Raw genomic sequence first — 27,144 nt, 5'->3', positions numbered from 1 at the left:
TGGCAGTGCTATGAGCAGCATGATGAGAGGGGATGCAATGCAGATGTAGCAGTGGCAGTGACAAGGCCATAAGCAGCAGCACGGATGCAGAGGGAGTTGTCGTACGAATGCAGCAGTGGCAGTGGCAGGGCCATGGGTATCAGTACATGATGCAGCAGTACAGAGGATGTTGGGCAACACGCCTAGCATCATCCCAGGGACCGATGCCAAATGATCAAGGTGATACTCAGTGAGAAGTATTAGAAGAGCACAATCCTCGCTAAGAGGGAGTGTTGATTTGGGGTAGCATCGGATGTGCTATAGCCTTGAAATTTGGTGGAAAGGCTAAAGCACATGAAATCTCCAAGACCCAGAAATGGTTTGGGCAGAATCTAACCAGTTTGGGAGATATTAAAATAATTAATATTTTTAATGGAGTCCCTAAGTCTAAACTTAGGGAAAATAAAATATTAATGTGAATTAATATAAAACTAAGTTAGAATGGTCCAAAAGTCATGGATCAAGCCAGATCTAATCTTAGCCGTTGATTAGGGACTTAATCTCGATCGTTGAATTGTCAACGAGAAAAGTATAAGAGGAGGCTTGAGGGTCACTTGGAGAACACACCGAGTTGATCAAGAATTCGATTTTTTGGGGCAGGGCTTGCTAAGGAAATCGAAGGAGTGATCAAAGTTGCAGCTGAGGGGCAGTGAATGCAGTAGCAGAGAGGCAGAGATAACACCGGGAGCATCAGCACAAAAGCCGGGAGAGGGTTGACTCAAAGCCAACTAGAGGCCACGCAGAAGCAGCCAAAGGCCACATAGAGGCAGCCAGGAGTTGCACAAAGCCTGAAGAGGACCAGCGTGGGAGACACAGGGACTCCAGAGGCTAACTCAGAGCCCAGAGAGGCTTACGCTGGGCCAAAGAGGTTGACACTAGGCAAACGCTAGGCCAGAGAGGCTGACGCAGACCCTAGAGGTTAACGCTGGGAGATTTCATGGGGCAAATTGGGGCTGATCTCTGTCTCCGACTGAGAGGTAATACTGCCGAGGGCATTCTCTGTTGGGTGAGCCATTTCTGGGACCCAGATTGTATTCTGAAACTAATTAATAATAAAGCCCTCAGATAGTTGCACCGGTTTTCCCACATTGGGTTTTTCCGGGACATTAGCCCAAAAATAACAGTGTCACTTGTATGCTTGTTTTTCCTTCAGTTGATGATTTGTATGTGTTGAGACTATACTTGTATTTATTTTCAGTATTTACATGGTAAATAACTTGTTAATTAATATAACAAGTAGGAAGAAATAAATTAGAAAGTACAGGAAGGATTTCTAACAGTTAGGCTTAGAAATTCCAACATAAACCCTCAAAACTGCTACACCAGTTTTCTCGCATTGGGTTTTTTCGGGGACTATTGTGTCCTATGTATCTTGCTCTTTGCATTGTTTTCTGTTTCATGAGATCAAATATTTAATTAGCGTAGGCTGCAGAAGTAATTTGCTTCAGTATTCAAAAGAATAACTTGATGAATGTAACTTAAAAAATCAAGTAGGTGAAGTAGATTCAGATTTGCTACAATAGGGGTTCCTTCAATAGTTGGAATTTTCACAGTAATGTGCCTAAGGTAAGGTAAGATATAAGTATGAATTTTGTCTCGAACTTCCTAGAATACTCCTCCTAATATTCTGTCAACGCAAGTATAGTTGTTGTGTGCCATTTCCCCCTTTCTTTCTATGAACACTGTGAAGCACAATGTCCAATCCTATGAAAAGCGAGGCATTTTCCCTTAGTCAAGTCCTTCGGCCATGAGGTTGACTCCTCATCTTGCTTCTCGAATTTTCGCTCCTCATTGCCCAACTAACAAGATCATGGTTTTCATCATCCCAACACTTTAGTTGTTCTCCAAACAAGTATTTCTCCAAGAACTCCTTCTGGGTGAAGTCATTCCACAGTTTGTTCTAATCTTGTAGATGTTCTCTTGCTAGAACACTTGTCACAAAGGTAGCTCGGGGTTTTAAGAACCCGCTCACAGTTGTCCTTACAAGCTCATCATCTGGCAAGGCTACCCCAACAACTCCAAGTTCACCTCGAACTTTTTGAAAACTTTGTGAAGTATGATGCCACAGTGTCGAATTCAATCATCTTGGTGTTCCTGAGCTTCTCTTAACACCATTTTCCGATTTTGATTGTCACTCTAATATAGGCTCATCAAAGTGGTCCACATCTCAAAGTCACTATCCGTCCATCCATGATGATATTTCTGACATTCATGTCTTTTCAATCGTGAGTTGTCCAAGTACTAGTGTCTGAAGGAGTTGTAATCTTGGTGGTTTCAAACTCCCATAGGTAGTTCTCCTTAAGGACCAACACTATCCTCTCCTTCCTTGGACTAAAGTTGTGGGCCCCATCTAACCTATCCTCAAACCTCAGACCAATGGATTCCATCAGAAAATCACTGAAAACTTCTACCACGCCCTAATTGGTACAATCTCCCTCTGCGGGATGACCTTCGCCAATGCAATGCTTCTGGCCTACCCAGATTTGCTACTCTTGACACAATGTCACTCAACCTCATTGTTGCCCACAACACACCTAAGCCTACAACTTTTTCTCTGCCCCTTACACATAATAGCTTGTGTGTGTTCCCTAGCTGTTATCTCTTAGCAATTGCTACAAGACCCATGTTATTGTTTTTCTTGATGTTGGTTGTGGGTAGTGTCTCCACTACTGACGATCCTCACACCCAATTCTACCGCAGCCCTACAACCAACTGTCAGCCCAGTTCCACTCTGCTCCAACCCTAGCTAGTCATTAGCCTTTGCCAGTTGTCAACTTCAATCATCTTGTGAGTGGGCCTTGTTGTGTGCATTGTTCTATGCGACTCCTGTAGCCTCGACACGATTTTGCAACCTCTACAAGTTGACCCGCTTTTCTGCTATGATGGTTCCCTATGCCAACCCCCACACATGTATCTACCCCCCCCCCTCAACCTCACATTTGTCCAGCAGTCATCTGGCTTAGCTGCATTTGTCACTTGTTGCCTTGATCCTGTCAACCTCTATTTTCTCTGCCCCTTGTAGAGTTCACCCGCATTAGTTGTTTCCTACAAGTCGGCGGCTAGCCAACACAACAGGTGCCTCAACCACACCTGCAAACCTATGCTCATACTTTGTCAAAGTTTCCACAATCCCTTGAGCTAACCAATCGCCTCGCGACTTTGCCGACCACCTGTGTTTTTTGTTGTGTGTGACTTATTCCTCCGCCCGCCCCTATGTACTGCCAAACTCCTGATCGACAACCACTACATGCCCATTCCCACAACATTCTTTCCAAGTGAACTTCCCTGTTAGCCTATCAACCCTAGCAATAGGTCTGACAACCGTAGGCTATTAACCACTACAGCTGGCAGCCCATCCAAACACCTCCCCTTTTTTTCTTTAATTTGTCCCTCTAAAAGAAAATTTTGACCCCCCGCTCCCCTCCCCCCACAAGAATTTTCTCTCTCTCTTTAACTCAACCAAAAGGAAATTCGGCCCTCCCCACCAAAAAAAATTTACTTCAAGGCAATGTATAGCCAATTTACTTCAACCTCCTTTAAAAAAAATTGTCTCATATAATCACAGCAAAACCTAGCCCCAAAAATCTAGTACTAACATGGCACCTACGATTCAGAGATCGTTATCGTTCAAGGTTTTCGCTCTAATACCATGTTAGTTTTTCATACCCTAGCAATCACGTAATTAGTTCTGAATAGAATTACGTATATTGTATAAAAACACAACTAGGGTATTAACCAAAATATTACAGTGAAAGCAAAATGTAACAATCTCAATCACATAAATGATATACAGATTCTGCCCAATTTGAGTTCTTCATTAAGCTCTAAACTTACTTGGAAAATGGATCAACTAAGGAATTACATACAACATCAAATCTCATCTAGTTGATCAACCCTCCTTGGCTAATATGGATCTTCTTGTTGCTGTTGTATGGTGTCTTCTCTTTCTCCCTAGCCTTGTTTTTAGAACTTTACATTGAACTAAATCCCTAACCATAATCTCCAAAGTGATTGACGACTGAGATTAGATCTCACCTCACTTGAGATCAAGAGTTGAAATTAAAACATTTTTTTCTGGAGCGCTGAGATTAAACATAATCACCAAAGTAAATAATTTACTTTTCCTAAGTTTACTTTAGCTCAATAAGCCAACATAATAATTATGTGTTTTTCTTAACTCTAACTTAGGATAAGTTACAATAGCAGCGTGCTCAAACTAGAGCAAGTGTTCTAAAGAGATCTTGGGCGACTTTTGCACACCTATACACTTAGGCCCGAGCTACAAAAATCAATAGAAAAAGAATAGAAAGTCAACCCAATACACAAGAGAGTATATTTGCAAATGGTTTCTTTGTATTATGGCATCAAAATAATCTCACAGTCAACGATCTCAAATGGGAGGAGGAGCTAGCAATTTATAATTTCCATCGCCAACGAATAGTTTCTCCTTCCATTAAAATTACTTTACTTGTCAAAATTTGGAGACTAAGTCAACTCATCGGAAAATAATAGTTTATTACATGAGTTTTCCCATATAAGTGGGTCAAATTGCCTCTCACATCCCAAAGATGTCCAACATTTCAATGCTAAAGGGTCTGAAAGGTCAAATGATGAAGAATAGTAATCATATCTCCCTCAACATCCTTCTTAAAGCCTGCAACATCCACCTCCTTAACTTGAGTTGTCTTGGGAATTAGCTCGATCACTTTGGGAACTTGCTCCACTTGAAGAAGACTAATCACTTAACTTTGCAACAACTTTTTTTTGTCGTTATCCTAATCTCCTCAGTAAAAGACACCTCCAACAACTAATTTGACTTTTCCAACCACTATTTCTTTGAGTTCTCATGAATAGTAGCTCATTTTGCTACCCTTTCCTTTAGCCCCAATGCCCTTGCTTACTTGGTCGAGCTCGCCACTCTTTTTTGCACCATTTGCCACCTAATGCCCTATCAAATGCTTTGTCAGCTACATGTGTCCAAATCTCTACTATTTAACTTTGGTCAAACCTCCATAATAATGGTCAAACTAAAGATCCCTAATGCCCTTGATGATGCACAAAAACCAAGACATGTGTTTTGTTCTTCTCACTGAGTAGACCACCTTGGACATGATGCATGTCCAAAATACGGTAACGCTCAAACTGTTTTGCCCTTGGACACCTACACCCTCTTGTTGACCAACTTTGGCTAGTCATAATTTGACAATGCCTCATCCAAATGGAAAAATTCCATGTGGCATGCCTCCTCTCATCAAGATTTGCAATCTAGGACGCTATTGACCTTTTGAATTTCAAGACACGAAAGACAAGGCCACCTATAAAATCAATAGACCCATACCCATGTGGAATGACGATCTACACACTCAGATCGTTGCTCATGCACTCAAATCCACAGTCTACAGTGCAGACACTCCAATCGTTGCTCATACACTTAGATCTACAAACTTTCCATTTAGATCTATGACCTTCTTACTCACACTAGGGCAATCATTGCTCAATTTACCAGCTGTGGGCAAGTGTGAGTTGAATTTGTTGGGTTGTTCGTCATTTCTTAGCATTAGTTTCTTCACTTCTTAGCTTTAATCATCATGACTTCAAAGATTGTTTCTATTCTTGAGTTAATAGGCACTAACTATCTTGTTTGGAAGAAAGATAATTGACATTCTTAGGGGTAAGAAGCTATGGTGCATAGTCAATGATGCCAACAAGAAACCAACAAATGTCAAAAAATTATTTGTATGGGAGGAGCATTGTGATAAGCAAGAGATCTCATCGAGCAAACTGTCGAAGATAATTTATAGGTACACATAGAAGCTAAAAATAACCCTATTGAGGTATGGAAAACTTTAACTTCTTTGTATGACATGATTAATGATGTTTCTACCTATTATCTAGAGAAAAAATTCCCATGAGCTTGATCCTAATGACTCTGAAAGAATTGAGTTATTTCTTCTTGAGTTAAAGACTTACAATGAGAAGCTTAATAATTGTTGTAAAGATTATAAGAAAATCAATATAGCTCTCATTATTCTTGTATAACATAAATTGCCTTCGGATTTTGATATGTTCATACAAACTCAAAATAGGGCTATTAAAAAATGTCTAATGGATTTGTGAAACCCCCTTTTTGAAGAGTTTTGCAAAGGATTGATTTGTGAATAGGACAAGTTGACTTCATCAAGTCAATTGGGCATTGGGAAAGCTCATTTGGCACATAATAAGAAGGTTTGCAAAGGATTGATTTGTGAATAGGACAGGTTGACTTCATCAAGTCAATTGGGCATTGGGAAAGCTCATTTGGCACATAATAAGAAGAATCCAAACAAAGGTTCTCATAAGAACACCAAATGTCATGATGCTAGTACTTCCAAACAAACTTCTAATGATGCTCCTACAAATGCTTCAAAGAAGAAAGTATAGAAACCTTGCAAGAATTGTTGCAAAACCAATTACACAAAGAAAAATTGCTTTAGTGGTAGAATGCACTGGAAAAAAACAAAAAGAAAACCTTTCAAGTAACAACAAGTAGCTCTCAATGCCAATTATGTTCAATCAGTAACTCTTCTTCTTCTATGGAATGGATTATGGATTCAAGTGCCTTATATCATATGATTGGTACCACTTCATTATTCACCTCCTATGACAGCAATAAACACAAGGCTAAAAAAGTTTCTATAAGTGATAGTAAGCAACGTTCAATGGTTGGCTCTACTAATATTCAGGTTCCTAATGGTATATTAGAAGATGTTTTTCATGTTGAAGGCATCCCCATTAATCTCCTTTCTATTTATTGTGCATGTCAAAAAGGTTATAAATTTGAAACATGACCTAATAGATATGCTAGGAAAGATATCTAAAACAACTTCAAAATTATTTCATCGAGGCTAGTTAATCATGATTCAAGTTTGATTAAGTTCATTGGTTTTACTTCACCCAGTCACAACCATTTCATTCCTATGTTGCACATGGTAATGAACAAAGTAAGTTGTGGCATGAAATATTAGGTCACTTGAACTATAGTAAAATGCAACTTTTCTCTAAAATGGTACTTGGCTTACCTACAATTTATTCCACTAAAGGTGTTTGTGAAGGTTTTGCCTATCGTAAACATCACATAGGACAGTTTGATAAGGAAAAAGTCTAGCATGCCCAAGAGCAATTGCAACTAGTTCAGAATGACATATGTACCTGAGGAAAATTATCAAGTGTTTGTCTATTTCATTACCTTTATTGATGATTACAACATGAAGACGTGTGTTTATTTCTTGAAGCTATAAAGTGAAGCTTATGTTGTATTTCAAGAATTTAAAGCCCTAGTTGAAAAAGATTCTCGGCAACTAAAAGCATGAATTTGCAGCATATTTATCCGAGCATGGCATCCAACATCAAAGGACAATTGTTTACACACCACAATAGAATGGGGTTGTTGAAAGAAAAATTAGAACCTTGGTTGAAGTGGCTATATGTATGCTATATTCCAAAGGATTGCAGAAAAATAGTTTGGGTTGAAGTTGCTTGTTGTACTAACCATGTTTTGAACAAGGTTCCAAAAGAAATTTTGCAGGTGAAGGCAACGAAACATTAGCTACTTCAAGGTGTTTAGCAATGCATGTCCAACACATATACCTAATGAAAAAAGGAAGAAGTTGGAGCCCAAACCTCATAAGTGCATATTTCTTGGTCATAGCGAGGATTCTAAAGCTTACAAGCTTTCTCCATCCAAGCAAGATGTCATCATTCAATGAGATGTACAATTCAACATTGTCTCTCCACCACCTAAGTCTATCTAACCTCATGTTACCTTGCAGTTGCCTCCATCTTCAATTGAGCCCATGTCTGTGACTCTTTCCTTAGGTACTATGTAATATCTAGATCTTGTTTCACCTAGTGGTCCAAGTGATCCACCTAAATTTCCTAATGATACTAGAGTGGTTCCAACCACTCCTCTCCACGTTTGGGTATGAAACACACATGAATCTGCAAGTTTAGAGATTGGTAATCCATACCACACTCAACAAACTAGATCACATTTTTCTCTCATGGCAACAATGCCAGCGCAAATGATCCCTCCACATATGCAAAAGCTAAAGGCAAACCAGAAAGGGAAAAAGCCATGGCTATTGAATATGACTCTTTGATGAAGAAAAGACTTCGAACCTTGTCCCATGTTGATTTGGGGTAGCAGCGGATGTGCTCTAGCCACGAAATTTGGTGGAGAGGTTGGGGCACAGGAGATCTCCAATACCTAGAAAGGGTTTGGGCAGAATCTAAACAGTTCAGGAGATATTAAAATAATTAATATTTTTAATAGGGTTCCTAAGTCTAAACTTAGGGAAATAAAATATTAATGTGTATTAATATGAAACTGTGTTAGAATGGTCCAAAAGACATGGATCAAGCTAGATCTAATCTTAGCCGTTGATTAGGGACTTAATCTCAGTCGTTGATATGTCAATAGGAAAAATAGAAGAGGAGGCTTGAGGGTCACTTGGAGAACACACAAAAGTGATCAGTCATTCTATTCTCTAGAGCGGGGTTTGCTAAGAGAGATAGAATTAGTGATCGGGAGTTGCAGCTGAGGGACATTGAGTACAAAGAAACAGAGAGGCAAAGATAGTGTCGGAAGAGCAGCAAGTAGCTAGAAAGAGTGATGCAGTAGCCGCCAGGGCTCACACACGGCCACGCAGAGGCAGCCGGGAGCTGCGCAGAGCCTCAGAGAGGTCAGCATCGCTGACGCAGAGGGCCAAAAGGCTGACACAGTGCCTCCTAAGGCTGACGCAAACCCATTCAGGGTGACGCAGGGGCCAGCGCTAGGTAGAGAGGGGCTGACACAATCCAGAAAGGGCAGACGCTAGGGTTTTTGGGGCAAACTGGCGCTGAGAAGCTGTCGGAAGGATTATCCAAGGTTTCAGCCAGGAGATTTGTCTCAAACTGATAGGTATTACTGCCAAGGAAATTCTCTGTTGGGTAGGCCAATTTCAACACCCAGATTGTACTTTGATATTGCTTAATAAAAAAACGATCAGATAACTGCACCAGTTTTCCCACATTGGGTTTTTCCGGGGACATTGGTCCAAAAATAATGGTGTCATATGGTGTGATTGTTTCTGTTTCTTTCAGTTGTTGATCTGTAATATGTTGAGCATGCACTAGTGTTTATTTTTAGTATTTACATTGTAATTAACTTGTTAAGTAACTGAACAAGTAGATAGGAATAAATCAGATACAGTGCATGGAGGGTTTCTAACTAAGTAGACTTAGAAACTTCAACATGGTATCAGAGCGTGAGTGCAGATCACAAGAGGATTGAGGACATCAGCCGAGCAGAGCAATAGCAATAGAAAACAGTTGTCCCGAGGTGACAAAAGTTGTTTCTAGAAAAGCAGCAACAAGGGAAGGGTGATGCAATGCCTGTGTCATCAAGGGTGAGTTGGGAAGAGGTAGCGCAGAGGTTAAGGAAGGCAACGGGAGCCTCACGCAGAGCCGCGCAGACGCTGGGAGGGCTGACATAGTTGGATGAGGAGGCCGAGTTGCTGGTGTCAGAATTGCACAGAGCCTAGGAGCTCTCACCTTCAAGTTGTTGGGGTTTAGAAGGCTATGGGAATATTGCAAAGTGGAGTTGGTGAGGTACTGTAGTTAGAACAGTACCTGACAGAGCAAGGCCAAGAGGAGGGAGTTGCTACCGAGGGTTTCTAGCCGAGGAACCCAGATCAATGGTGCGGCTGCAAAAGACGATCAGAGTAGGGGCATCTCAACATTGGCAGAAGGGTTTCCAGGAGGGAAATCGAGACTCGGAGGAGTCGAACAGAGAACTTCCAGAAGGGAAGTAGAAGAGCATCATGGAACTACACAGAGTAACAGACCAAGATAAACTGGACGGAGCGTCAAACTTCGCAGTCTAGAAGGCCAGAATCTTATCTGTACTTGACAGAAATCGTGTCAATAACTTCGCCTTGAAGGTTATAGCTATCCCAGTCGACCCCAGTGATAACGACAAGTACGAGGAGGCAATGGCGAGGGCCAAGAGCATCATCCTTGACGGGGTCAAGGACCATGTAGTACCACACATTGCCGAGAAGGAAACGGCATATGAGATGTGGGAGGCCCTCAAGAAATTGTACCAACATGCTTTTGTGCATAGAAGAATGCTACTTGAGAATCAGTTGAGGTCGTATCAGATGAAGAAGGGGGAACCGATTGACACATTCCTCGAAGGACTGAATGAGATCCGAGATCAGTTCACTGCTATAGAAACCACACCGGATCAGGTGTTGATGGTGAGGACAGCCCTGAATGCTGTCTCAAAAGACTGGGAGGTATTTGTCCAAAGTATACTAGGCAGAGGGACTCTCCCAACTTGGGACGAGATGTGGGCGGCTCTTCGCCAAGAAGAGATCAGAGGGCAGTCGAAGACGGGTAGCAGCAGCAAGGGGATCAAAGTCAAGCAGGAGGAGGAAGATGTTGCCCTAACATCTGAGGGAACGCAGGAAAAGCGGAAGAAGGATCTCTCCAAGATCAAGTGCTTCCACTGTGGGGAGTTGGGTCATTATGCGACTCAGTGTCCAAGGAAGAAGAGTAAGGGAGAGTCTTCCGAGACTAAGGCAGCACCAACAAGGGCAAAGAAGGAAGTTTTGACAGACAATGACTGTGCCATGAGTGCACAAGCGCCACTTGAGAAGAAGTGGGGAGGCATCAAGCTATAGTCAGGTGGACTATAGGCGATGAGGGGCGGGATCCTAGAGGTTACCAGCGTCTTGGATTAGACCTTGCTACGGGAGCCCCAAAGAGGAGTAGCAAGACTGCCTGAGTCGGATAGAGATGGATGTGGATGAAGCGGCAAAGAAAGCTACAGTGCAGTAGTCCCGAGACAGCGCGAGGCTAGCAGGCTGCAGTAGTGCGAGAGGCACCTGAGTGTTGCACCAGTGCAGGATGGCACAGAGAGATGTGCAACGGTGCGAGATGCAGGGAGTTGTTGCACAGCGCAGAGGTCAGAGAGGGAGCACTTGTCAACGACAGAGGGAGCTTCAGCATCAGGAGGGTCTCTAGCCTAATAGAGAGGTCAGAGTTGGGAGATCAGTTACTTACTTCTCAGTAACTGAGTTGCAGTGCAACAGTGTGCAACATGATGAGATGAGGTGCAGTGCAGATGTAGTGCTGGGAGAAAGGACCAGTAGCAGCATGGATGCAGAGGGAGTTGTCATACAGATGCAGCAGGGGCAATGGCAGAACCATGGGCAGCAGTGCAGAGGATGGTGAGCAACAGGCCTAGCATCAGCACATGAATCGATGTCGGATGATCAGAGTAATACCTAGTGAGGAGTATTGCTAGAGCAAAGTCCTCGCTAAGAGGGAGTGTTGATTTGGGGTAGCATCGGATGTGCTCTAGCCACGAAATTTGGTGGAGAGGTTGGGGCACATGAGATCTCCAATACCCAGAAAGGGTTTGGGCAGAATCTAAACAGTTCAGGAGATATTAAAATAATTAATATTTTTAATGGAGTCCCTAAGTCTAAACTTAGGGAAAATAAAATATTAATGTGTATTAATATGAAACTGTGTTAAATGGTCCAAAACACATGGGTCAAGCCAGATCTAATCTTAGTCGTTGATTAGGGACTTAATCTCGGTCGTTGATATGTCAACAGGAAAAGTACAAGAGGAGGCTTGAGGGTCACTTGGAAAACACACAAGAGTGATCAATCATTCTATTCTCTAGAGCAGGGTTTGCTAAGAGAGATAGAATTAGTGATTGAGAGTTGCCGCTGAGGGGCATTGAGTACAGAGAGACAGAGAGGCAGAGATAGTGCCAAAAGAGCAGCAAGTAGCCAGAGAGAGTGACACAGTAGCCACTAGGGCTCACGCAGAGGCAGCCGGGAGCTGCGCAGAGCCTCAGAGAGGCCAGCGTTGCTGACGCAAAGGCCTAGAAGGCTGACACAAGACCTCCTAAGGCTGACGCAGAGGCCAGCGCTGGGCAGAGAGGGGCTGACGCAGTCCAAAAAGGGCAGACGCTGGGGTTTCTGGAGCAGACTGGCGCTGAGGAGCTACCCAAAGGATTATTCGGGGTTTCAGCCAGGAGATTTGTCTCAAACTTAGAGGTATTACTGCCAAGGAAATTCTCTATTGGGTAGGCCAGTTTCGGCACCCAGATTGTACTCTAATATTGCTTAATAAGAAACCCCTCAGATAGCTGCACCGGTTTTCTCACATTGGGTTTTTCTAGGGACATTGGTCCAAAAATAATAGTGTCATATGGTGTGACTGTTTCTGTTTCTTTCAGTTGTTGATCTGTAATATGTTGAGCATGCCACTAGTGTTTATTTTCAATATTTACATTGTAAATAACTTGTTAAGCAACAGAACAAGTAGGTAGGAATAAAACAGATAAAGTGCATGGAGGGTTTCTAACTAAGTAGACTTAGAAACTTCAACATCCCACTTCCATTGGATAAGAATCTTGTTGGCTGCAAATGGATTTATAAAACAAAGCTAACTGTAGAAGGACAGATTGAAAAGCATAAGGCATGATTAGTTGCTAAAGGCTTTCTTTAGAAAGAAGGTATCAATCATATTGAAACATTTGCTCTTGTTGCTAAAATGAACAACATTAGAACTATCGTTTTTCTTGTTGCATCTTCTCAATGGAAATTAACCAAATGGATGTCAAGAGTGATTTTTAAACAATGGCCTTCGTGGAGAAACGTATGCACAACAATCACCTGGTATTATCTCCTTTGAATCTTTAAGTTTGGTATGCAAGTTGATCTTTATGTATGGTATGCAGTTGGTATGGTCTTACACAGGTCCCGAGAGTGTAATGTCCCCAATTAATAATTTTGCCTAGGGAAATTCTCAATTTTGTAATTTTGGCGAATAATAAATATTTTTAGATAAATAAAATTAGGAGATATAAGTTGTGGAGGTATTAAATAACTTTTGGAGAAAAGGCAATGGTTGGGACTTGGGAAAAGAAGAAAATTTAAAGTGAAGATAAGTTGTGGAGATTACCAAGAATGGAAATCGAACAACGGGAAGAATCAAACCATGGTATCAAATCATAGTGTGAAAGAAATCGAGCCATGGTATGAGGAAGGGAAAACAACAATTAAAGGAAGGCTAAAGCCTCATTTTGATCATTCTATTTGACATTTGATTTCAGAATTGGAGAGTTTACTTGAGCTGCTTAGCCAAGTCAACTAGTGTTGTTTAGCACTAGGAATTTTCAAGCGGAAATTCCACCCTCATTTCGGTGAACTCCGAGTGTCTCCCTAGTGAGGCTTTGGGGGAGTCTATTTCAAGACTTCCATTGGAGTTTATTGCAGAAAATTCACACAGAAATTTGTTATTTCTGAGCGCAAACGACAAAACCCAGAGGTTATTTGGAGCATCATCTTTCTATTGCAGGATCCGGGTATTTGCAGGAAAATTTCTATTGGTTAGATGAGTTTAGCACCATTTTTCAGAGTTGGTCCTGTATCTTTTAGCTAGACCAAATTTTCTTTTATAGAGTCTGTGCAAGCGTTAGAGAAGAGTGTTTTGGTGCTGGTATTTGCCGGCATTTTTTAGTTGGAAGTGAAAGCTATTTGCCGAAGGATATTTGTCCACAATTTCTCAGCCATTTGTAGGAGAGTTTTATCATTTTTCAGTAGTTTCTCTTTGGTTGGGCACAAAACTGTGTAGCTGGGAATTTCACACTATTTGGGGCTTTTTCGGATTAGCTGGAATCTACCCAAGATTTTTTTGGGTTTTTCTGGCCTTTGTGAGAGGAGTTTCTAGTTAAAATTTCCAAATATTGGGGCAATTTCGAGGGCAGAAATTCCATTTCTTCTCCAGCAGCAGCAATAGTACATTCTAGGTAATTCACGGTTTTTGGGGCTTTCCAAGTCAGCTGGAATTAGCCCAATTTTTTTCAAGTTTAGTAGATTTGGGTGCGAAAAGCCTCCAGTTAATTTTGTAGATTTTTTAGAGAAGATTTGAAGGCATAAATCATAGTTCACCTCCAGTAGCAACAACAACAAAAAAATTGGGCAGAGTGTGTTGTGAGTGAGTCTATTTTAGCGTGGAGTTTCCCTCATTCTCACTGCAGTTATTTCTATAGAGAGTTTTGTATGTCATTGTTCCAGTAAATAAATAAACTACTCAATTCTCCATTTCTTGTGTTATTTACAATTGTGGCATTTTTGGGTTTATTTGGAAAGGTTATTTTAATTTTGCCGCAATTTCATAGATCTTGTTCTACAATTGCTTGGAGAAGTTTATGGTAGAAATTTTTAAGCAATTTCCCAAGAAAATTCGGAAAATTTATAAACCGAGATATTACAATGGTATCAGAGCATGATCTTGGCCAATTGTGGGGAAGCTAGCAAGATCATGGAGGTGTAGGCATGCATGCACAGTGATTGGTGAAATTTGTGGATAATAAGATGGCGCAAAAAGGGAGTGCATAGGAAATCATGGAGGAGATTCTTAGAAACAATGAAGAGATGATAGAGATCTTAGCCCAATTGTGTATCAGTAAGGGAATAAAACCGAATTGTCCTCATCCTTATAACAAAGGCACTAGAGGTGCGCATGCCACGGGAATGAAGCCACTTACACCATGTGGGAAAAGTCAGCAAAATTAGAGCACCTGACCTCCTAAAGAGGAGTGGACAGGACAAGAGCAGTTAGATGATGGGACCACGAGGAGATCTTACTTCCTATCGTGGGGGCCTAAGGCTCAAGTACACTGACAGTGAGCCTAAGGAGGTTGGGCAAAAGATTGAGAGCACACAGGATTGAGCAAAGCACGTGGATACACCCACTGTGACACAAGAGCCACCCTTGTTGGAGTTTCCATTGGTAGCCTTGGTTGACACATGTTGATTTGGGGTAGCATCGGATGTGCTCTAGCCACGAAAATTGGTGGAGAGGCTAAGGTACATGAGATCTCCAATACCCAGAAAGGGTTTGGGCAGATTCTAAACAGTTTGGGAGATATTAAAATAATTAATATTTTAAATGGAGTCCCTAAGTCTAAACTTAGCAAAAATAAAATATTAATATGAACTAATATAAAATTGTGTTAGAATGGTCCAAAAGTCATGGATCAAGACAAATCTAATCTTAGCCGTTGATTAGGGACTTAATCACGACCATTGATTTGTCAATGAGAAAAGTATAAAAGGAGGCTTGAGGGTCACTTGGAGAACACACCAAGAGATCAAGATTTCGACTTTCTAGGGCTGGGTTTGCTAAGAAAGCTGAGAGAGTGATCAGAGTTGCAGCTGAGGGGCAGTGAATACAGAAGCAGAGAGGCAGAGAGACAATACCAAGAGGATCAACACAGAAGCCGGGAGAGAGGGACGTAGAGCCAGCTAGAGGCCACGCAGAGCCAGCGAGGGCCCACGCAGAGCCAGCCAGGAGCTACATAATGCCTCAGAGAACCAACGTGGGTGACGCAGAGGGCCAAAGGGCTGACGCAATGCCTCCAGAGGCTGACACAGGCCAAGCCAGAGTGACGCTGAGCTAGAAAGAGGTTGACGCAGTCGCTAGAGGTTGACGTTGGGGTTTCGTGGGGCAGATTGGAGCTATAGAGTTATCGGAGTGTTTATCCGGGGTTTCAGCCAGAATATCTACTTCCAAGTAGAGAGGTACTACTACCGGATTATTCTCTGTTGGGTGAGCCAGATTTGGCACCCAGATTGTATTCTAAAACTACTTAATAAATCAAACCCTCAGATAGCTGCGCCGATTTTCCCGCATTGGGTTTTTCCAGGGACATTAGTTTAAAAACAACGGTGTCACTTGTGTACTTGTTTTTATTTCCTTGAGTTGATGATCTGTAATGTGTTGAGCATGTACTTGTATTTATTTCCAATATTTACATGGTAAATAACTTGTTAATTAACAGAACAAGTAGGTAGGAATAAATCAGTAAAGTACATGAAGGGTTTCTAACGTGTCAGACTCAAAAATTCCAACAACACATTGGTGGAGACAGTTGAGCATACAAATCCATTGATGAGGTGCCAGGGGGCATAGAGTTACCCACCACTGATGAGGTGCCAGGAGACATATCCCTAGTTTATGAGGTTACAAGAGACACAGAGGTATCTAGAGCTGTGACCAAGTTTACAGATGTTAGCCGCCCACAATAGTTTCATGAGCTCTAGGTCGGCCTTCTAGCATTGAAAAAGAAGGCCACGACAGTCTGAGCGACCATTCTATAGCAAAACAAGGAGTTGGATGGCATGAGAGCAGTTTGTGCTAAGACAACGACCAAACTGACTTGCATTGGTGATCGGTTGAGTTCCCTAATTGTACAATTAGAGGAGTACATATTGAAGCATTGGAGCAACCCTCTTCAGGCATACATAGGTAGGGATGATAGCATTGTTAGGTTACCTCTGCACATTGGGGAGAGAGAGGCAGAGCTACCTAGATAGATCTCATGTGTTGACCATGATTGTGAGATGAGGCAACATGAGTTGCGCAAGGCACAACGTTCGCAGGTTGGAGTTGTTGCGCATACAAGTACACATGCATTCGACCTTGCCCTTGGGGTTGGATGGCATGAGATTTTGAGTTGGTACCTAGTGGAGTGGGCTAGATTTATGGAAACGATGGTATTCGGGAGTAAAGCTTAACAGGATCTTCCAGACATTGGGGATACTAGAAGCCCAAGTTGGCATTGGGATCCAGGAGGGGCTTCCTACCATATACTTGAGATGCAAGATGACGGTTGTTAGGATCCAAGTGGGATTCCTCACCACATCATGGATGTGGCTAGTGAGGATATTGGCAGTGTGAGAGATCCAGTGACTGAGCATCCACACACTTTCGGATCTCCATCAGCGTTAGTGACGGGTTGGCTTGACAGGGGAGTGGGTAGACTCCACATGTTGATTGAGCATGTTGGTTATGCATGGAGTCGCAAGATGATCAACATACTCTGAGAGGAATTTGTTGGTGGAGGTGGCATTAGCAGGCTGCCAAATAGTGCCTTGTATGGGGTCGAGGGTTCTCCCCAATTATGTAGGGCATAGTGGTCATGCAGGAGCAGCACAGTGGTGGCATCGCCACTAGTACATAGGGGGGATTCACCTCTCGTGTCTCTCAGGGAGATTTTGGAGGTGAGGCCCATACATCAGAGGGTATGGTGATGTGACAGGGGAGGTGGCGATACCAGTAGGGTGCAGGCCAATGCGTATTATCTCAGCTTTAGATCATGGCATTCAGTGTCATTTAGGAGCATGCAGCATTGAGCAGTGGTTTGCAGGCGAGAACGTAAATGCATGGCGATGTGTTGGAGAGCGTGGATTTGCACCATGGAGTGGGAGGAGCAACTTACACCACATCGAGTTTGCTAGTGGAGTGGCAGATGCATTGACACATATGGGATGCCATATGGTACAGGGTGGTACAACAATGAGCGTTGGTATCCAGTGGTGCACGGAGTTGTGCCTCGAAGTTCAGTGCTATGCAGAGGAGTGCAGGGGTGCGTATTTATGTACAGCAAAGCATGATGATGCACAGCAGGTTGTTGGAGTGTTGCCACCGAGAGATCTCTTGACGGGGACGTCAAGCACACCATTAGGTTTGGCACACCCAGATTTGGAGAGTGAGTTGATCACAGGGTTGACTGTGAGCTTCCATTTATCACTCTCCAACATTACACACTAACACAGGGGACTTGGCTATTGTCTCTTGATGCTCTCATCACGAGCAACAGGACCCAGGAGGTTCATCTAAGACAGATGGACAAGACACAGTGCATCATGAGAGAGGCTTTCCAACCATGGCATATGGTCAGGGTGTGAGTTGGCAAGTGCAGGCTTGAGGATGGTCTAATCTGTTGCAGGGATAGCACGTGCTCCACCCTTGAGCCCACATTTAGGGGGATGCATAACACCTGTTGGACGAGACATTAGGAGATGTCTCAGGAGCACCTGTTTGGATGTTTAGACTCCAAACAATTTTGAGCAGCACCTACAGGAGACGTGATAGCAGATCTCACAGTGTGGTATGGCAAGCATAGAGCAATCTTCAACACACCGGACTGATTCGGGATTTATGGAGTACATATATTGATTGCATGCAAGGACTTGAGATGTGGTATGAGTTGGTGCCAGCAATTGTTAGGACTTTGTTGTAGCCGATATGGCTATGGGATCCAGGGATTCGGTTGGATGATTGGTCACTCCATTTTGCGACGAGCGGGATTAGGGAAGAGAGTGACTCAACTCACTCTTGGTTTGACATATGGGGGAGCACCGAGGCCTTCGTCACGTGGCAAGTTCGATTTTCCTTGTTACTGCTCCAGACCAAGATTTGCAGTGGATGGATAGACATTGATATCATGGAGATGCCAAGGCAGGATGAATTTGGCCTTCACAGATTTTTCGTCATGAGGTTCCAAGAGAGGAGGATACAGCCTGCACACGATGGGTAGTATGCCATAGTCATAGTTGTGCAGCGTCTGCATGGTGGCACCCTTTTGAGACTGGCATGGGATCTCGGCATCACAAGATTTCACGGTTCAAATACCCTTAGGGTGATTTGGTTCATACAAGGGGAGATCACTTAGATCTTCCATCGAGTTTTAGTGGTTTGTTATTGGCATGGGGGACTTCACTAGCATGGTAGGTTGGTCAGCAAGAAGATACTAGGGGAAGTTCATGCGGGAGAGACTTCATGCCCACAAGGATTGTGTTGTGTCTTCAGGAGTTTACTCTTGGAGTGCATGAGGTGGACTACTCAGTAGGCCAGCTTCATGGGGAGTTGGACAAAGTCCTACATTATCATGATGCTCTACTTATTGATAATATGCAAAGGGCTTTCGATATCCATATCTGGATCGACAGCGAGTGGAGCACGGTGTGCTTCACATTGATCAGGATGGCTTGGGATCCTAGTATCGAGGGATTCCTTCATGTCGGGACAGTGCTGAGATTAGGGATCACTCAATGGCACATTTGGGACCTTGGAATTATTGGTGGTTACAGTGGTGATCAGCAATCAGAGAGGGCACTTGTTTAGGCATTGCTTGAAGACAAGCAATTTTTAGCGAGGATAACTATAATGTCCCCAATTAATAATTTTGCTAAGGGAAATTCCCAATTTTGTAATTTTGGTGAATAATAAATATTTTTAGATAAATAAAATTAGGAGAAACAAGTTGCGGAGGTATTAAATAAATTTTTGAGAAAAGGTGATGAATATTTTTAGATAAATAAAACTAGGAGAAACAAGTTGTGGAGGTATTAAATAAATTTTGGAGAAAAGTGTCGGACGAGGCAGTAACTCCTCAAAACAATTCGTTGATTTCATTTAGGTTGGTGTTTATTATATACATGAGGGAGACACTGTTCATTTCATCTCCCGGTGACTATTCATATTCTTTATTATTTATTTACATCAATTTCAATTATTCACCCAATCCTGATGATTAGGCGTCAACATTCCCCCCTTAATCTGAAGGGATGTTTGTGAGTCCAAGCATCGTTCTGAATCTTTCAAGCTTTTCTCTTCCAAGCGCTTTGGTGAAGATGTCTGCAATTTGCTCGTTCGTGGAACAATGGCGGAGATGGATTGTTTTGGCCTCAACATGATGTCGAATCAGATGATATTTAGTATTGATGTGCTTCGTTTGATCATGGAACTTTGGGTTCTTGGCCAGCTTTATTGCAGAGGTATTATCAATCATGAGTGGAGTTGATTGTACTTGTTTTACCTGCAAATCTTCAAGAATTTTCCTAAGCCACACAATTTCTTTTGTTGCCTCAGCTGCTGCCACATATTCTGCGTCTATTGTGGAATCTGCTAGAACTGATTGTTTGCGCGATCTCCAAGAGACAACTCCTGATCCAAGACTCATAGCATATCCTGAAGTAGATACCCTAGTTTCTTTGTCTCCATCGAAGTCTGAATCAGAGTATCCAATCAATCTGAAGTCGTCCACCTATGTATACTTGATTCCAAAGTCTTGAGTTCCCTTCAAGTACCTTAGAACTCCTTTTGCAGCAGACCAATGTCCCTCACAAGGCTTTTGCATAAACCTGGAGAGGATTCCAACAGCAAACGAAATGTCTAGTCTTGTAGTAGTTAGGTAGTTGAGACTTCCTACAGGCTGTCTATACTTTGTTGCATCCTCAAATTCTTTTCCTTCAATAGATGTGAGCTTTAAGTTTTGTTCCACTGGAGTAGTAAGAGGATTGCATTCTGTCATGCCAAACCTGTTCAACAAATCTCCAATGTACTTCTTTTGAGAAAGAAATATGGACTTCGGATAATTTTAAAGAATTTATATAAAAGGGGGTTGGGTTTTAATAATGTGACTTAAGAATGGAAATGTAAGAAAAATGGAGCTAAAAATTATGTTTAATTTAATGTGTTTAGGTGAGAACAAATTTTAATACAATAATAAATTAAATAATATGAAAAAGGGAGATAGAATTAATGTGAACATGAGGAAAAATAAATAGAAAGGGATATTTATAATAATAAAGATGCATTATAAATTGTAGAAAATAAATTAAAGGTTAAAGAGGAACCCTAACTATTGAATCAAAGGGATAGTCTAATAATTAAGAGAAAATTAATACAAGAAGGGTAAAAATGAACTAGGGAGATCTAGAAGATAATAGTGGAGAAGATATCTAAGAAAGGTGGGGGGGACAAGATCATGGGATTAGAAAATTTGGAATCCTACAATTATTGTCATTCTTTATGTGGATGATCTAATCCTCACAAGCAGTCAGCGTTCCTTAATATGAGAATTGAAGAATGATGTTAAGCAATGATTTGAATTGGCAAACTTAGGCCTATTACATTTTTTTCTCGATCTTTAGGTTTGGCACATGGCTAATGGATCTTCCTTTATTAGCCTAGGTATGCTTTGGATTTGCTAAGCTTGGTTTCATATGAGTAATTGTAAACCTTCACCAACACCATTTCAATCAAGAGTAAAATTAACGAACGATTGTGACACAACTTTTGTTGATGACCCACTTTGTCAACTTGTTGGAATTTTGATCTATTTAACACATAGCAGGTTTGATCTCTCTTTTGTTGTTAGGTTGGTCTCTAGGTTTATGCAAAAGCCTCATGACAACCATTGGAAAGGCACTAAAAAGAATCTTAAATATCTTCAAGGCACTCTCCGTTATGGTGTATTCTATTCAAGCAAGGATTCCTTTTCACTTATTGCTCACACTGATATTGATTAGGTAGGTGATACTACTAATAAGAAGTCTACTACAAGATATGTCTTTTAGCTTGGTTCAGGTCCAATTTCATGGTCCACTAAGAAACTGAGAACACTTTCTCTTTCTCTTGTGAAACAGAGTACATGGCAGCGAAGAATGCAGCTAAAGAGGTAGTGTGACTTAGGCATGTTGTCACTGAGCTAGTTCAAAATGCTCCTCCTAAACTAACATGTGACAAGCATGAGTGTTATCTAGCTTGCCTTCAATCCAATATAACACATCAATGATCAAACACATTGATCTTGATACTCATTACATTCAAGATTCGGTAATCAATGGTGTTATTTTTCTAGAGTATCGTCTTACTAAATAAGAAGCTGCTAAGAATTTCACCAAATCCATAACAGAGGCAAAGATTCTCCAACTTCGTAACTTATTAAGGAAGCGGGAAGTTGTCATCAAAGGGGAATGTTAGTTAATGATATCTTCCTCCAACTGTGATTCTAGCCCCCTAGCTATCATTAAGAAGGAATGTTAAAATGCGTAAATGATTGCCTAATGATCTTATGTACATGCCTATGGAATCATGTAAACTTAGACCAAGTTATTCTTCAATAAATCATCATCCTATAAAAAGGGTTTATTCCATATGCATCATGGGAATTGTTCTCCTTTCACTATCTCATATATAATTGAGGTGAAGAAGGTCTTATGAGATGTGCAAATGTACTATGTCATAATGCATATGTAGACATGATCAACCTTGTAACATTGGAGAGTTTCCCTGTAGAATAAAAGCACGACTTCCATGGATGTTTCCCCATTCTAGGGTTTTCCCACGTAAATCTCGTCTCTCTTCACTTGTTTTTTGATTTATTGTTTTATCTTATGCTTTGCATAGGAGATTGGACCGGTTAGATTTATTTGTAATATGCTATTGCATATTAGCTACATCTAACAGTAGAGGTGTTGTGAGAGTTTGTATGTGATTTGGGAAGGGGAATCAACTCAAAAATTTTGTACAATGGAGTATGGACTAGCAATGCAATAAGTCAAAGGACGAAATGGTATGTTAACAAGGTGGTGTTCCATGAGGACAAAAAATCTTAAGTTCGAGTATGGATATACAAAAGAATTGGAAGGAGCGAGTGTTGTCCTAGAAAATCCTTCTAAACAAGAATCCAAAGTGTTAGTATGTGTCTTAGCAATGCAAGAAAACCATGTTGTGTTAAGCATATTTGTTGTGGGAGGAGCTCACAATGGAGGAGTGTAATCTTAAGCTCCTCTTGTTAATCTGCCATATAGTCAATTGTGAAAGTAGTAGAGATGAATTGGTTTTGCAATGGCTCCAAGAATGGTACGACATGTTCAAAGAGAAGGATGTTGTTTGATCTATATGAAGAAACCCTTAAATCCTCTAACAAAGGCAATGATTTCTCATAACACAAAATACAAATTGAGGAAGCGATTTTCCAATATTTTATGGGCCACGATGGGAATAATGTGTGGTACACATGCCATGAATTTGTGGCTCTCTATGCAACAATGTGAAGATTCCTGCATTGGATGGTAAGAGCTCATGAGGCAATAACAAGTGCTACAGATGGAGGTGATGCATCATAACATCCCATCACAACCAAAGTTGTTAGGCAAGCTATAGGATATGTATGGAGGCCCAAAAAGAAATGCACCCCGTGTGCATTGCATGTAGCCTAACTAGAACTGCAAGAGATAATAACAAGACTAGAGATAATAACAAGACTGAATCCCTCCCATTATAGTAGAATGGATCCCTAAGGCTCCCACTATACGATGGATCCTTGAAGCTCCCACTATCCCTAAGGCCTTGATGTATCATGACTAATTAAGCCTGGGCAAACACGACAATGTCCCAACCACCCAAGTGAAACTTGTTGTCAATCTCATAGCCTATAGGAAAGTTGGCCACCACAACCTTTGGTAAGAAGGATGCTAAAAGCAATAAAGGTAGGAGAGAGGCAATGAAGTCGTCTTGGAGGCATTAAGGGTATCATAGAAGGCATCCATCTAACAAAGAACATGGGTTAATGGTCAAGTTGGCAATTATCTTGGCACATGTGGTGCTTTTGGTGTTTGAAGACCTCTAAAATGTTTATTTCCACTTCCCTTGGATAGCCTTTGAAACAACAATTAACTTTTGCTTGCAACTACTTGGTCTTCATGATAAAGTTTATGTGGAAAGAGTCATTCAATCCCTTTATTAAGGATAATGCGTCGGGCCCAATGGAGATGGAACATGGATCATATACATGGAACAAGACAAAACACTACTGGAAAATCCATGTGAAAAAACCACGTAGATGATTCCTTCCTTTGGTTAAGGTGGAGCATAGTGTGTTGGGGATTTTATAAGATTTGTAAAATTGTAGTCTTAAATGTTGGGTGTGGGGGTTGTGTTTAAAATGAAGCAAGTTTTTTTGAAAGTCATGAAAGAGTAACAAGTAGCAAGCTAGTCCACGTTGCAATGTGGTGTCGGTGTTTGTGCTAGTGTGTAAGTAGATTGAATCGAATCAATTGTGGCAGTGGAGTTACATTCACTAATAACCTTGATGAAGACCAAATTCAAACCAAAATCTACGATTAAGCATTAGAAATGTTCCTTCATACTTGATGATCTCAAGGTGCAGCAGTTAGAGGTAAATAAATTTGTTGCTATAATTTGATTTTGGTCTCTTACTTTTTTAAAAACAAGAAATATCCTTATAGCGAAGGCAAATGGATGAAATCAAATGGTTCGTCTATAAATTGGAATCTAGAGACAAAGCTTGATCATGCCTTTGGGGACTCAAGCTAGAGATGTTTTCAAAAACACAAGAGACAAGAAAAAACCAAGGTAAAATAAAACATCAATATCCCTCAATTTTCAGTGGACATTGTGGAAAACATTTGCCACAATGGCAATGTTTGTCAATGATCACTTGGAAGAAAAGAAATATGAAGGCTTGGAAATCCACAATTTATCAAATGCATCTAGCCCCAATGGCGATGTTTGATGGTGCTTGGGAACATATTGTTCTTTGAAACTCAAAGATTCATTAAAAGTGGAGGTATGAAAAATTGCACTCAACACAAAGGCAATACCTATAACTACATTTGGAGTGCAAAGTGGAGGGATGACAAATTGTACTCCAGTGCAAAGGCAAATACCTATACCTACATTTGGAACAAGGGACAATATTGGAAGTGAAGCAAAAGAAAACATTGACTCGTGGAATCATATGCTTAGGCATGTAGTAGTAGGCAAAGTCAAAGGATATAGTACATGTTGCTTCGAAGCAAGCAAAGTTTCGAGACTTGCATATCTACAAACCAGTTCGAGTTTTGTCACAAATTTAATATAATGAGTGCTATTGAAGATATCAATATGCTTAAATTGTTTAATCACTACACACTTTCAGAGTTGGGGATGACTTTCTCGTAATGAAATTGTTGGCCATAGTGTGTTCTTAAAATAACAATAGATGAACTTGAATAGATGATAGAGTAGGTGAGCCAAGAAGCCCCTAGAGGGAAGTTTATTCTTTCTACCTCCAAGGAGTAATAGATTAGATTAATACATTTCCTTGTTATTCTCCGAAATCATTATGTATGTCTCTTTGTTTATAGTCTAATTCCATGCAGGCCTATTTTGTATCGTTAATTGTTACGTGTGTTTTGTTATTGTTGCATGTTATTAGCAATGGCTCTGTAGGCCATGGATCAGATGTCGTAAGGTCTGTTTGCAAGTGGAATATAAGTTACAGGGTTGTTGGTGTTGAGATGTCCTCATGCTGGAGCAGAGAGACCTTGTGCATATGGGCAGTACGTTTTCTGCTAAGGATATACAACTGTAAACCCTAGAGATGCATATGTAACTTTTGCTTTGGTCATATGTTAGTAGGGAGCCAGTGTTCTGTTAATTATAAGGACTTTGCAAGAAGTTTGTTTGCCCGTGGAGGGAGTGGACTATCTGTGTACGATGTGGGATCTTGGCACTGTAAACCTTGGTTTGGGTGGGTCAAGAATGATGTTGTGGTTTACATCTCATGAGGAAGCTGGTCGTCTTGAACTTTTAGGGGACACGTTTGCAAGAAGAAAACTTTGCTAACGTAAGGGCCAGATAAGTAAGAAGTATCTGCTATGGAGCAGCTTGAAAGATATAACGTCTACTTCATGCGAAGACAAGTGGATGTGGGAATTATACGCCTAATGCAGGAATGTGAAGTGTCAGCAGTATTTTGTTAATGTAATAGATGGTGCGTGTCGCGTGCATTTAATGAAGTTTGATGCATTGGAATAGACAGGAAGAGTACGTGAGACAGGAAGACCCTAATGACCATTTTTTGTACCTGCAGGGAAGATTAGTTTAATAAATGTCTTGTTATTCTCCCCAATTACTGTGCATATCTCTCTGTTTATAGTCTGCTTCCGTTCATGCTTACTTTGTATTGTTGATATCTATTCATGCATGTCCTTAGTGTTGTTGCATGTTATTAGCAATGGCATTTACTCCTGCACTTCGGAACTGTCTTCACTTTTCTACAGGCGATACTCATATTTAGGCAGGAAAACTTTCAGAAGCTAATATTCTTCATTTCCCTATTCTTTTCAAATTCTTAACAAAATCCATAAATGTGCGTTGTTTAAAAAAAAAAAATACATATGTGTGTGAGTGAGAGAAAAAATTCTTTACGAGTTTCAAGATGCTTTCCGAATGTCCATGTTTCACTTTCTGAAACTTATTAAAGATTTCCTGGAAGATTCTACATTTTCCGGGAAAAGTAATATACCCTAAAATCACTATCGCATTGGGGCTGTAGATTCACCGTAAGAGCATTTCTGAAATAATATTCTTAGGAACTGCAATTTTCCCTTTATACAGCCATATCATTCCACATCACTATAACATATTTAACAAATCAAAAAGAAGTTAACCGAAAAACGCAAGGACAAATCGTCAGCATGGCTTCCGACTTGGAAATCAAGGTAACCAGTACGAAGCCTAGCGCTGGGGATGGTACACGAAGTGAGGTGACTCCCTCAGAAAGGATCTTTAAAATTTATGGCTAGGATAAAAAAATTCAAGAACATGAAAAGGATAAGAACCTTAGTGAGCTCGCGATACAAGTGTTCATTCGCTAAGCCTTCAGAGCCAAGCAAATCGATGATCTTCCCGAAAAAATGCAGATAAACTACCAACGCGGCACCGTGTGCTGCAGCTGCAAGAGATCCGACAGCCATCAAAAGCATATCCAGGCTATCAGCGTATGCAAAAAGCCTCATAAACGGCACAGCTGCAGGCGGAGGCTCCGTTTCTTCATTGTAATCAATAAGCCCCTCATCTTCGATCTGTAGTGTCTCGTTAATGTTATCAAATTCAGGCAGTGGCGACTCTGGAGGCTCTGAGACTTCCGAAACAGGAGTCAATGGCTGCATGTGCGGAGAAGACCAGCCGAATAAGCCTCTAGAAATCATCATCTCGCAGGCTAACTTCGAATGTGAAGTGCTTACAATGGAGCTACAGCAGGCCTTTTGTAGGGAAAGTTAAAAACAGGATTTCCAGACAACCGGTTGCGAGTTCGAAACCCGTGCTGCTCACTGCCCTGCCTCTGCGTGTCGAGTTGGCTTCGAGAATATCTCTCGCTGGTCAAAATAAATGCCCTCGATAGTCGTGAGGACTGGAATAAGGCTGCTCGACTGTCGCGCGGCCGCCAAATTAGAGGCCCTGACTTTCAAACTATTTGCTTTTGCTAAATCCACCACCAAAAGTTTTTTAAGATTAAATTAAAGTGGGTAACGGTCATAAAGTCGTTGATTTTGAGATGGGAAAGTAGAAGCTTAAAATTGAGCTATATGTTTTCGAAAAGGATTAAATTCAACTTTAACACATTTTTATGATTTT

The 27,144-nt window shown here is 41.2% G+C and overlaps 1 protein-coding gene across 2 annotated transcripts in view; it reads right to left on the bottom strand.

Moving 5' to 3' along the window:
* Positions 1 to 26,936, bottom strand: part of LOC149177054 (ABC transporter B family member 20-like) — a 295,712-nt gene extending 268,776 nt beyond the window's left edge. For both annotated transcript variants that reach the window (XM_089420035.1, XM_089420036.1), the window contains exon 1: positions 26,349 to 26,936. In XM_089420035.1, coding sequence (XP_089276161.1) covers positions 26,349 to 26,720 — 372 coding nt within the window. In that variant the 5' untranslated portion in view covers positions 26,721 to 26,936. The remainder of the gene's footprint in view (positions 1 to 26,348) is intronic.
* Between the last annotated feature and the right edge of the window lie 208 nt (positions 26,937 to 27,144).

This window comes from Pinus tabuliformis, chromosome 4_1, assembly GCF_031772625.1.
Source record: "Pinus tabuliformis cultivar Carrire ecotype Pingquan chromosome 4_1, CPIR1, whole genome shotgun sequence".
Lineage (NCBI taxonomy): Eukaryota > Viridiplantae > Streptophyta > Pinopsida > Pinales > Pinaceae > Pinus > Pinus tabuliformis.
The sequence above is the reverse complement of the archived record's forward strand: the minus strand, read 5'-3'. Positions and strand labels throughout refer to the sequence as shown.